Genomic DNA, 13,954 nt, shown 5'->3' with positions numbered 1-13,954 from the left:
TATCCCTTCTTTCACCCTCCCACTTTGTTTACATTCTCCTCCCTCTGGGCTGCCCATCTGTTTCTCTGCCCTCTTCTCTGCACCAAGGTTTAATCAAGAGGCAGAGCCTCATGACGCAGACTGCTTGATGATGATGCTGTGTTTTCACTTATAACATGTGTTTCCAGTAAGAGATGCAGAACAGCCACGGTGGGATTTTTTTTTATATAAATATTGGAACACTGCAATGCTTGAATGGCTGTAAGAGTACATTTCTGAAGAAGAAAAACACAGACCACAGATTTTGTGCTGTCTCCAAGCGTGAAGCTTCGGGTCTGAGACGTGAATCCAAGGCCGAATAATGGCAAAATTACCCTATTTCTCAGCTGATTTATTACCTCAGTAAACACTTTCATAATGAGTTTATGGTCTCAATTGCTAGTTTTATGTCTTCTTCAATACAACATTATGGTCCCATTTACAGGAAAATAGACCATTAAGCAGAGTATGCTTCAGGGCGGGATTATCTGTGATTGACAAATCGTTACCATGGCGACCTGTCAATCGGGCTACAGTAACTCATACCCACGGCAGTTTGTAAATTTAACCAGCGCCGTTGAAAAAGCTTATTAGGAGACGGCTGTTCACGTTCTCTGGTAAGTACACTTGGTAACTGACTCCCCCAATACAGGGGACGTAATTGATTTTCGCTGTTCTAGCTGTTTTTCCGTCCAAAAACAGCGGTCCTTTGTGTCAACAGAGACCATCTGGCGGGCCGCCATCTAGGTGAGGTCGGCTTCGTTGGTAAGTTTCGTTTCTGTCGTCAGACTGAAGTACTGAAGAAGAGTTTGCTTTGGCGGAGGCGGTCTTTATTGGCCTCTGCTGGCGATCCGTAGGAGCTACACAGACATCCAGGATATGAATCGCTCTTCAGTATGAAGAGAAAGAGACCACTTGCAGCCCTGTAGGATGTTCTGTTCTCAAGCTGTCGCCTGTAAAGCAGGGAGTGCTTTTGGTCATATATATCAGTGTTTCCCATACATAGGCTTTACTTGGGTGGGCCGCCCAGGTAGATTAACAGCTGCCTAAGTAAATTTGGCAACCCATTTTAAAATCGTTCTTGATTGCAGCGCTGCGCAGCGCATATTCGCTCTGCACATCCTCTCACTCGGTCGCTCTCTCTCTCTCGCAAACACGGACAACAGACCCGTCTGTGAATTTAACTGGCTGATATCCTTTACAACTCTGCACAAATCTGTGCAACACAACGCTGTCAATGTCGCATGTCAGAGACCCATCTTCAAAACAGTCTAGCTAATAAGGATAGCTATGTTAACTAGCTATGGAAAACAGCTGTCAAAGTTAGCAGGCTGTATAACTGGTAGTCTACAGGTGCGTTCGAGAAAACTGGCTGACTTTCGCCGACTTGATAGATAGGGGAATAAAAACAGCGCTGTCAAGTCAGACACAATCTACCTCCGGTAGACTGCGTGAGCTTACTGTGAGTTTATAACAATGATCAGGCATTGCTCCCACGAGTTCTAGTGATGTGACACGTCGCAGGAGGTAATGCTCTGTTATACTGAGAAAAGAGGTGGATGCAAATTTCGGTAGGTAGCCTACAATATCTGTTTTGCCGAATTATGCAATTCACTTCTTAAGGTTCTTATAGGACACTTTGCAGTTAATGCCACATGTTTTTGCTGAATCTCAAGAAATGGTACTTTTACTAAGTGTAATAATATATTACCGATTTTAACGTTCATAATATACTGATCATTTATCACTATTGATAATGATAGCATAGTTTATCACTATTGATAATAGTGATAAATGATCCCGCCACAGTTACGCTGTCAATCTGTGGGAAACACTGTATACTGACTGTTTCTATCAATATTTCAAAGTTATTTGGAACGTGTTTGTATGGAGAGAAATGCCTGGTATATTTTGGAAAGATTGTGTAATAACTGTTGTATATCAGTTTCTTTTCATCAAATTTACAGTTACAGTTGTATTCCAGGTGTATTAGAAGATATTCAGTGTCATTATAATCTACCTTATGATGGTTTATTGCATTAAAATAGCTTTTTTTTAAGCAGGTGATGATGAAAATATCATATTCTTTCTGTATTTCATCTCCATGTAGTCTGCAATGGTAAAATAAATATGTTAATGTACAATGGATTTATATTCCTTATACTCCTTTCAGAGGAGACCAGAATTATGCATCTAGGCCTAATGGTTGAGGAGATATTACTGATTTATTTTGGGTATGTTATTTTAGCCGTTTTTCCTGGAAATAGGTGCCAGGGTCCATGTTGTTCGCTAGACAAAATTGTCAGGGCTGTTAAAATGACAGTTAACGTGCATTACAGATGCACCTAGCTAAGCAAGCTAACTAGCTCCACAAATGGCCGTTAGCGCCACTCGTCCAAATATGGTCATTTCTGTTTGCAAAAAACTCAACATGGCAGCGCCCTATTGGCCAAACTCGAGGCTTCAAAACAGGTGACATCACGATGACTACAGATGGGGGATGTGAGGTTTCCTAGCAGCATCCAAAACAGTGTTGCCCATTAGTTAACGAGACCATGGCGGACCCCCACAGTCTAATTTGGTCCGCCAAAGTTTCAAAATGACCTGAAAACATTTTTCACATCTCATAACTACATTACAGGCCTTTAACGTTGTGTTTTGTAACTACAGTAACATTAACAGTTTCTGTCACTCGTTTGTGAGAAGGCAGATTAAGCTAGCCGCACCGGAATTTGGAGTGCACACGTATTCAAGACTTTATGGTAAAGCCACTGAAACGACCAATGCGAGCTGAAAGGCAGGTTAGCGACTTTATCCTGTCATTTTTTCTCTTTACAAAGCCAAGTGTTGCAGTATGAAAGTCTGACCTGAAGAGAGGCTATGAAGTATTCATGTTAAGTGATACGAGAACACTTACAATATAATTTATCAAACTGGGTCGGACTTGATGAATTTAGTGCGAGGATACACATGTGACAACATCCGGTTTTCAAAATAAGGTGTCTATACAGTATGGAAATATGATTAATTGGATTGTATTCACAGAAAGTATAAAACATATTACATGTGTCCATTAAAAGTAAAAAATTGATTTAGGGTTGCCGGAAAAACATAAAATAAATTTGTTGACTTTTGTTGCTGTTTCATCACCTTCATCAAGTTCTTCATAGATATCCTCTTTATTTTGCAGCAAATTACTGCATTTAACTTTAAAATGTACAAAATTTTCTTCTGGTGGTGCATGCCACCAGACCCCAACTGAGGGTCCGAGCCCCACCCACCATAATCTCTTAAAATCCTGTGTAAAACACTGCAAAACACTGTGTCCATCTCAATATTTGAAGTAAACTGTGTATGATGGAAAGGAGGAAGATATAGGAAATTTTATTATATATTTAGGGTGGTTTCACACCTGGCTCGATTGGAGACGAAGTTCCGAAACAAGGGAACATTTCCCCTCAGTCCTGGTTCGTTTGGAAATATGTGACCACAACAATGGCACTCTGATCATGAACAGAACAACCGAGCTTTGCTCAATTCCCTACGAACCCTGGAGCAGTTTGTTTGCAGTGAGAACACAGCCGACCCATGAACCGGAACAAATGAATGTGTTGCCTGGCAACCAACGCCAAAAGATCACTTGTTGATTCGGAACAAAGTACTGTTCCCTTAATGTGAAGGTGTGTTCTGTAATACTGCTGTAATGTTAATGGAGAGTAAATGTTATATGTGCAGTGTATTCACTATGGTAGGGTAGCAAGAGACATGGAAAACCTTGACACCTAAGTCACCCTGCAAACAAGAAGGGACGTCATAGCGACCTCACATCGCTTTGTGCATTCCAGGAAATGCACAATGAACTAAATAGCATTGGCAGTGTAAACACCTGATCAGTGATTTGCAGTAGCATGGATCCATGTTATTTCACACACACACTCACACACAGATGGAAACAAGAGGTTAAGAGTCAGTATTGATGAAATATTGACAGGCTGGAACAATTATACAACAGAGTCCATGACAAAGAGAACAGTGTAACTAGGCCTGGGCGAAAAATCGATTGAATGAATTAATTCGAATTTTTTGTTGCGGGCGATTTAAAAAATAAGTAAATCGAGTTTTTGTGTAATAGCACATTTTTGGCTCCCCGGGGTTTCCGTAGTGTTCGTTTCCCATAGCGACAACATCATACACTAAACAGCAACAGCAAGCGACAAAATGGCTACCGGTGAGAGCGGGAAGTTTGTTCCCAAGAAAGGAATAAAGTCATCTGTTGTTTGGAACTGGTATGGGTTTGCTGCGACAGATGTGGAACAACAGACACCACGCTGCAACATTTGCCTAAAGCCTATCGCAGTGAAAGGCAGCAGCACCACAAACCTATTCCAACACCTGAAACAGAGACATCCAGCCGAATATGAAAAATGCCAGTCTCTCCGCGATGAACAAAGCCGCACTGACCAACAAACCTTATTGCTTTCCTTAAGTAGGGGGGAAATCGGAAAAAATCGTAAATTGAATTAAAGTAAATAAAATCGGAGATTTTATTTTTAGGCCATATCGCCCAGCCCTAAGTGTAACTAAAACTACATACTGAGCAGTGTGCATTGAAGTACATTCACTGCTATATGTGGTAATATTAATAAACAACAATAAAGTGGTATTCTATTCTATTCTATATATAATAATATTAATATCTGAGCAGCTAAGTGGACTAGACTACGTGAAACCACAGATTAGTAAGCCATTATTCCACTCTATAAAGCTCAGCTTCAACCCATGAAAATCAGCCCCATCACTTGAATCACAAAGCAATAAGACCGTGCATGCACCAGCTTTCCGCCTGCATGCATTAATTTAAATGTTATCTTAATGCATTCTTATGTGACACACTTTAAATTGCCTTTGTACTGACTTACAAGTCTACTTGAGGGTCCCCAGTGATTCAGTTCTATTGATCCTTAACTAAAAAGTTGTGCATAGACTAGAGCCACAGTTTTGCTCTGTTATTTATTTAAGTCAGTCGGTAGTAGGAGAACCTACAAGTACGTAGAGGTTTACTGTAAAGTTATAAAATGATTACAACACAGCTCCAGTCTCTATTTAAAATTCAACATCTGTATCTTTAATTTTAGATAGATATTAATCTCTCATCATTACATGAACTGCACATTAAATATGCATTATGCACTGGAATATGTGAAAGTTGACTCATCCCAACAGTGGTGCTCATTAATTTACCACAGGACATTTGCACAGCCTAAACCAACAACTGGTTTAACAACTTCAAGAGAAAATACAATATATCCAGAAATATCAGTTTTTTTTACAACTAGAATGTGTCAAACTCTAACATTATTACTATGTTGAATTAGCAATGCATCTAGAAATATGTGTTTTCTCTTTTTCACTACACTGTATTATGATTCCTTTTGAGACAAGATAAGACTTTATTGATTCATCAGGGGAAATTCACATCTAACAGCAGCACAGAGACAGGTGAAACAGATGAAGAACAATTCGAATTTAATAGATAAAAATAAAATGAGAGGTTAAGGAAACTTAAGGAAGCTTTTCATAGGTTACTATACATGCTGCTCGACTCCCACTCCATCGATGGCTTTATTTTTCAAAATGGTAGCTATACACCCACTTGTGGTGAATTTTGAATTTATTCATAATTACAATTTACAGTATTAAGTGTGTTTAATATTGAGATGTATATCTAGTGCATAGGACAGTCACACATACCGGTGTATGATTTTGTGCACTAATTATAGTGCGCTACAGTAAAAAAAATTATTATGATCAGGACTGACACAGAGAAATTCCATGGAAGACATCTCATTATGTTGAGAGCTATTGTATGAAGCATCATGGTAAATGGACTGTACTTGTATAGTGCCTTTCTATTCATCAAACCACTCAAAGTGCTTTACATTCACACACTGATGGCACTTTGACATGCAGACTGGAGGGGCAGGGGACCGAACCGCCTATCTTCAGATTAGTGGGAGACCTGCTCTACCTCTGAACCACAGCCGCCCCAGGAATCAGCCTTATCGTGTATAGATATGACACCTAAATGAGAGTAGGTTTAGTCCTGCCTGCCTCATACACACACAGCTAAATCCCACACTATCCATCCTCCACAGAGATTGGCTCTCCTCCTGAAGCTTTCACACCACAACTGTATTATGAGATATCAGCAGAAGCAGTCATCCTTTTATCTCTCTTTTTCTCCTGCTGTATCTCATGTTCTTCTCTCCATTTTCTCCTCAAGCTCCACCATCACTCCTTCCTCTGTGTTATCACTGAGTAGCATCCCAACATCTCTTCCTGCATTCCTCCATCTTTCCCAGTATTTACCCTTCTCAAGGTGACTCACCACCAATGCATCTCTTTCCATCTCTGTGTCTCTCCCTTTCTCTTCGCCTCTATCACTCTTATCTTGGTCAGGTTTCCCCTAAACAGGACCTGCCTGTGAGGCTCACAGTGGCTGACCTTTGTTTCATCTCTGCCGTCCATTCTTTCACACACCAACCCCAACATTGCCTCTAGCAGCAACAGCCCCCATCAATCGATTGGCCCGGATCGAATTTTCCCAGTTGCCTCGTCAACTGAACCTCACTCTGATCTCCCCCACGCCCACTACTGCCCATTTCACCCAAATCTCCTCTCACTCAACCCCTCCCGATGGCAAATCAACGCCAGAACATGGGAGTTTCTACTCCATGCACAAACTCTATTCAGTCAGAGTGGAGAGGTTTTCCCCTTCAACGATGAAGTGGACAGCATCACAAATTGTGACAGAGCATCACCATTTCCACAACTTGACCTGATTGCTCTCTCTTACCAATCCCCCAAACCTGGATGTGGAGCAGAGGAGAAACTACTGCCCGTCATACTTCATTAGCAGGGATGGACTATAATACCAAGGAAACTGAAGAAATGAAGTTATAGTTATCCTACAGTTCTACTCACTTATTTTTATAGGCTCCACATACTATACCACAACAAAACTTGATACTATCCTCTAAGTGAAAATACAGCATGTTGCAGGAGTTTATGAAATTCCAATACAGGGTTATAATACCTCGCAACTGAGTATGGACACTGGATAATGCCATGTAATAACACTACAGGGTTGTTTCAGTAATGACATCATGTTGTCTAAATTTAGTGGCTGGAAAGGACCTGACAGATCAATGAGATTGGTGAGGCTGCTGGAGTAAAAAGAAACAGTGGAGGTGTTGGCTGTGTCTACCCTTGTGGAGACCACCATCCTTTGGGACCCATCTGTTGACATTTATAGGGGAGGGGGGTGAGAGAGGATTGAACATCGCTGAGGAACCATTTTGACGCACTTTTCTGTCCCATTTGGTACCCAGCCCTAAGCTGCTTATACATCCTCACCAAGCCCACAGTCAATGACAGTTATTGTGTTGTTTGAAAGAAAATGCACCAAATGATTGGTAGAAAAATAATCAGCACCTTCATCGATTTGGATTTCCCACTTCACCCCTTCGTCTTTTAAATATTATAAATAACTAACACGGTTGCAGCCATGTATTTGATTATTAAGAGTTACTGTCAGATTTGGAGGAATTAAATGATATTCTGCAGTTTGGGCTGCAGTTTTCACCACATATTCCTGTGCATAATTGTGTATTTCACCTGTTTTTTTAATTCACAAACAATTTCATTTCTGACAGGACTCATCTGTGTCATTAAGCAGTCTGGCTAATTGTGTACTTACGAGCTGTGAACTTCCTCAATTGCCTACAGCACGTCCAGCGCCTGGTGCCAGATGTTTGGTGGCTGTAATCTCATTTTTTGGAACCGGTGAATGCAGCAGTGCATTTTTCCAGCACTCCATGACAAACGCTTATTTCTAGTTTTAAAAAAATAACGCCGGTCGGCGTACTGGGCCCGCTCTCCAATTTGGTTCAATTGCTTGTTACATTACTTTTACGTTACAGTGCCAAAATTGCCAAAAAGCCTTCTCTGGCGGCTTACAAATTAAGATAAGCCAAATGGTGTGGATGCTAAATGGTCCTTTTCGCCATTGCTTGATTAAAATTGAAGCTGTGACAGCACCTCTACCCCATCAATCTACCAATGCTTCTCATCCACAGAGGAAAATTAATCAGATTTTGCAGGTGGGGCATGGCTGATTGATCAACTTCATGATGATGTTCACTAAGGGTGATAGTGGGGGGCCAGCTGTATTCATGTCCTCTCGCACACAGCTTAATTCAAAGAGTTCAATGCAATATAGATTTACTGTAATTTACTGTAGAATACATATTGATACAAGTTAGTTCCATGGAAAAAAACAAGCTCAGTTGTGCATTCACTTATATTGTTAAAATATACTCCTCTCATAAGGAGGAGTATATTACTGGTCCATAATCCAATCCCGGAAGTTATTGACAGTGTTTGTTTGTAAACTTGTTTTAAAATTAAGATTGGATGGTATGCCATTATGCTTTTACACACGTGATGGCGCTATTTGTCAAGGAAACTTCTGGTAAGAGACACAAATACATGATTCCTTCAACTTTACCACAGAGGACACCTGTTCCTCTGCAGTGTTCGCTGTCCTTGGGTGGGATAAGATACAGTTGTTTTTGAGTTGATAAACTGTCTGCTGCTGGGTCACGTTAACATTTATTTATTGAAGTAGGTTTATTTAGAACGGGGGGGGGGGGGGGGGGGGGGGGATCCAGGCACATAGATGCAGCTCATGGTTAAGGCGTCATCTCTGTCTTCTAATGACACACAAAGAGAGTTTATCACCAAATCACCCATAGGCTCTGTACTGCAAAAGGATCTTGGTTCTAGGACAATGTCCATGTGTTGCTCTCTGATAATAAAAGTATTTTTTTATATTAAAATGAACACACATCACGATTCTGCAATACACGAGCACATTCGGATCTTTGGTAAAACACCACATTTTAAAATATGAAACAAAAGCACCAAGAAAATAATTTCCCACAATAGCCACCGTGTGTTTTTTGGCTATGAGGTGCAGAAATACTACAGAGACTGAAATACTCAGTGAGGACCGCAACTGAAACGTTAACGCGGAACCACCCTGCACCGGACCAACCTGTCTGGATGCGGCGGATTGACTCACAAATCTGCCGCATGTTCCCTCAGAAAAAGACCGTGTGATTAGGCAACAATCATCCCTCTCTTTTATTCCGGTGATCTCAGTCGTTATCACAATTTGCAACGCACTGATTTAGTGTGACAAATTGCGTTAATAACAGATAACGTTACCTAATATAATGACTTCCCGAGAGCAATTAACGTTAACTTGACAGGCAATGACAATTCAAGCAACAATTCAGTTTAATCATCTTGCCACATAACGTTATCCGTTAATGTAAGAGCTAGCTTAGAGAAGTCATACATTCCCCACCATGTTCAATGTCATTCTAACATCATGCCTGTGCCTCCACGAGCTTTAACCCTTTCCTTAACGGACACACCGACTAACCGTTAACGTTACCAAATCCGGAGCGGACAAGCTAACTTTTAATATAAACGATATTTTACAAAATATTAGTAAATCACAAGATGTGTAAGTTAACGTTAGGTCTTACCCCCATTTTTGCGCAGTCAGTCTTGTCTCCTCAGAAGATGAATCGTGTAGTGGCTTGATACAACCAGAATAGCTGGAGTTAAGGCGGGGACACGGGGCGGAATCGTGCTGAAAAATGTCTCCTTTCACTTGATAGCTATTATTGCTCCACTGACAACAAATAACTAGCTAACATAATATCCTAAAATATCATTTTTTAAAGAGGGACGGGCATAAGGTAACTTGTCAAGGCAATGTTTCATCAAACACCTAAGCAAAGCTGCACCCCGTTCAGATGAAAATCAAAAGGGCTTATTTTTTTTCGCCATAAAATGTAAAAATTATACGCTGCAGTTGGTGATACTTCACCAACCTTCTCCCTGTACGGCACAAATGATGCCGGTGGAAAGTAGACCCGGACAGCAGGCTTCTTTTTCGGATGCTGTCTCCCTCCGCGGCTATGCCTAGGCTGCCGCAGCACTCAGGATTCCCTGGGTGTCACTCCGCGGATGAAGCAAGAGATACACGTTCTAAGAGACTGGCATTCATATGATACTGGATATAATGGTCAAATAAGTTTGCAAACGCAGCTTTTAGGTGATGTATACTGTTTGGCAACAAGGGTATGAAATCAAATCATCATGTGGCCATAGAGGAACAGTTTTTTTTTTACGATTTTAATCAGAAATGCAAGAGAGAAAGAGCAAGACTTACTGAAAGACCTTTGTAAGTTTTGCTCCAGTCAAAAGTGGCTACAAGGTATGTTTACTGCAATTGTTTGCATCTAAATAAATTCAAGTTAATTTCATGAATTTTGATAACTTTCTGGCCATGTTTCAAGTTAATGCATTTTCTTGTTTTCGGTCTGTAAATGTCTGTTTAGCACTTATGTTCGTCTACACGTTGGTCACTGCAAAGACGTTTAATAAAAGACATTTGACAATTAGTCAAATCTGAATTTTTTTGACTGGATAGTTGAAAAATAGTTGTTAAGCTGAATCACTGATTTAAAGGGCAAATAGTAAAATCCAAAAGCAGTCTAAGGCATAAACAGGCAGCAGTGCAACATGTGTCTATCCTGTTACCTCCAAGTTCCCATTAAGTCCAATGCAACCAGTAGTGGAATAATACAATATTTTGTGTTAGTTTGAGTTTATTTAATTACACAACTTTATTTAGGAATATTCACCAAGTAAACACAGATTAAACTAAAATAATACAGCGCTTATGACCAAAGTCAGCAACAAAATGTGCCAGAATGATGTATAATTGGGAGCTAGAGAAGCTTGGAAGCTCCTTTCATGTCAATTCTCAAGCTGTAAAATTGATTTTGTCTAAGCCTACAGATGTGTCATATTTCATACGAAGCTGTACAATTTTAAGAAGACATGAGAATTTTAAAGATCCGGATTCATCAGTGAGATGATATTAAGTATCTTCTTTCAGGATTTTTGTTTAGTTGGCAGCAGCTGTTCTGACTGCAGCTTTTTCTGTTGCTGTGAAAAAGAAAGCGCACATCTGCATCATCAGTGGCATCAGGGGAGAAGACTGACACATAGAGAGTATTCTCCAAACGCAGAATAAAGCCTGCATTAGCACTGCGGTATTTGTCAAACAGATGTGAGCAGCAGTGCAGAAACCAAAACATGGGATTATTTTCATGCACTGACAGTTCAGAGTAGAAAAGAGGAGATTAGAGAACTGGGAAATAATCAGGGAGAAAACCTGGAAAAGAAAGGATAAATAGAAAGAATGAGGCACAAAAGACACAAGGGTTTTCTGACAAGAAACCCAGCCTGAGCCTGTTCTTTCCCTGAATAAAGATGTGGGGAATGAAAACACTGCACAAGGTACACAGTGCAAGCAAGTGAAAACAGAAATCACATGGAAACAATGTGGTGTTCATAGTCGGTCAGAAGCTGTGGCTTCACATGCTTTATTTTTGTGTGCACCACCTGCTGTGGAAGATTAGACAATTATAGTGCTGTTTTTAGAGGCTTCAAATGTAGCAGGAGGCTATGAATATTGTGCAGCTGCCACACACACACGCCTGCACCCCTCTGGACTGAGGTGATTCAACCACAAACAGTGAGCAAATGATCGAAGCCAAAATGAGCAAATGAGACAGTGATCAACTGAGTGTGTGTAAATGTCTGGTTGCCACTGCAAAGACTGGTGTGTGCAAATGTTTGTCTGTGAATGCCCATGAGACTGTGTGCAGGCTCGCCTGTATGAGTGCATGCCTCTGTGTGTGTGTCTACTTTGAGGCAGCCACTGTGCCCAGATGGGATCAATACTCCCTTCTATCATAATTGAAGTGTGCCCTGGTTTTTGCACTGCTTTATCATCCCCCCAGCATGCACCATCAATCAAGTGTTTTTTCTAGTAAATTCTAAAACTGAGCTGAATAAATCTGTGAAAGTGGGTGATTAGTTTTCTTACTCCTTCTACCTTTCCAGTGACACCAATAATAACTGCTATGTTGCCACTGCAGCATGTCAACTGATCTTTTTGCTCCCAGCTGCTAAAAGATAACGTTTAAACATTATTGGTGAAGATATTACGGTATGTCACACAATAAAGACTTAAATCTTATCTACTTCATGTTATCCTACACAATCTCTAGTTAGGTTAATACAACATGATGCCCTCACATCCGCCTGGGAAGTTCTAAGTTAGATTCAAGGCGCAGTGTTGGGTATAGATGTGGTCAGAACTTAAACACCAGTTCTCAATAAGGGACTAGTCATCTGTGCACTTGCACACTAGCAGCGTGGCTATGTGGCTCTATGGCAATGTCAGTCGATTGGTCCACCACTTTGTTCCACCATGAAATGTCTCAACTACTATTGATGGATGCCATGCAGTTCTGCACAGACATTCCCATTCCCCAGAGGATGAAGCCTACTTGCTTTGGAGATCATCTGACTTTTCCTCTAGCACCACCAGCAGGTCGACATTCATAGTTCAGAGTAAAATATTTCCAACAGCTGTTGGATGGATTACTGTGGTATTCTCTGCAGAAATTCATGGTCTTTGTAAACTTTGGTGTACCTGACTTTTCTCTAGTCTTGTCATTAGATTAAAATAAGAACATCTACGGTATTTACAATGGCCATTGTTTACAGAGCTGCTAGCATGGCTGTACTTTTTTGTACTGTATATTACAGTTAGAGCAAGACTTCCACCATGACTTTTTATTGACAGGATTTTAACTTGGAAAGTCAGGGATACTTGTATATCTTGACTTTACTGACAGTAACTCTGAGTCTGTTGGGTCATCATGTCTTGTTATTACAATGCTGTATTTTTAAACTGAAGGCAGGTGAACATCGTGTATCATTTGGCTGCATAGTAAAGGCAGCCACCTTTTAAAAATACATCAGCGCACATCACAACTAATGAACTTAGAGCCAGTTTTTAAGAATCTTTCTTCATTTGAACACAACATAACCTTGAAGGCAGGGGTGGAGGATGAAGTTCTCCTTCTAACAGCATATATTTGTTTTCTTCAACTATGATGGCAATCTTTACCTTAACGATTTAATTAAATTATTTTATTTGAAATGCAATGACAAAGAAAAAAATGTTATGTTAGTTTAGGCTCCCAGGTCTGTGCATCAGAGTTGAAGCAGGATGCTTAAAAAACCCAAGAACACCTGAAATGCTTAGTACATTTTTTCATAAAAGTTAAACAACCAAGAGTGTATTTTAAGGTCAGAGAGAAAAGCAGTGATTCAGTGGAAAGAACAAAAACATTTCAATGACCATGTCACCATAGTAACAACTGTCAGGTAACGTGGCTCCCTACTCATCTAGATGACACAAAACAAAATTGCGGAAATTGGAAACAGGATGAATGGGTGGACGGAAATGAAAGCAGACCATAAGGAAAAAGATGTATAAAAATAAAAGTAGTCATGTAATTTAGTCTTTTTTATAGAACCTTGCTGATGCTCATGATGGTTTAATGATCTGCAGCAGAAACAATCAGTAAGAATCAGGCTAACGGTGTGACGAGATCTTGTGATGGAAAAATGCTTTGTCACTGTTCCTGTTAGAGAGAATCAGGAGCTGCATTTCATTTACAATCAAGGATCTAACGAATGATTTCTGAATCCAGTCTGTCACACAGCAGGAGACCTAAATGCTGTGACATGCAAACACGCGAACCCAAAAAAAACGTTTAATTCATCTATCTTTTATCTTGATTGTCATTGTGTGGGTATTAACAGTTTAGATGAGTCAGGCTAACATTGTATCCATAACTACTCTTCCATCACTGATGGTATATAGACTGCAAATGTTTCATTGGGTACTATACATTAAAATCAGTAATGT

At 40.2% G+C, this 13,954-nt stretch overlaps 1 protein-coding gene across 1 annotated transcript in view; it reads right to left on the bottom strand.

The window, feature by feature from the left end:
* Positions 1–10,022, bottom strand: part of atp1a3a (ATPase Na+/K+ transporting subunit alpha 3a) — a 34,134-nt gene extending 24,112 nt beyond the window's left edge. Inside the window, exon 1 of the mRNA XM_038725190.1 lies at positions 9,636–10,022. Within this exon, the coding sequence (XP_038581118.1) occupies positions 9,636–9,641 (6 nt within the window). The 5' untranslated portion in view covers positions 9,642–10,022. The remainder of the gene's footprint in view (positions 1–9,635) is intronic.
* Between the last annotated feature and the right edge of the window lie 3,932 nt (positions 10,023–13,954).

The sequence above is a fragment of the Micropterus salmoides genome, unplaced genomic scaffold (assembly GCF_014851395.1).
Source record: "Micropterus salmoides isolate LMB-PRFRI ecotype aquatic unplaced genomic scaffold, ASM1485139v1 Ms_hic_scaffold_17, whole genome shotgun sequence".
In the NCBI taxonomy this organism is placed as follows: Eukaryota; Metazoa; Chordata; class Actinopteri; order Centrarchiformes; family Centrarchidae; genus Micropterus; species Micropterus salmoides.
Note: the sequence above shows the minus strand (reverse complement) of the source record. Positions and strands in the feature narration are given on the sequence as shown.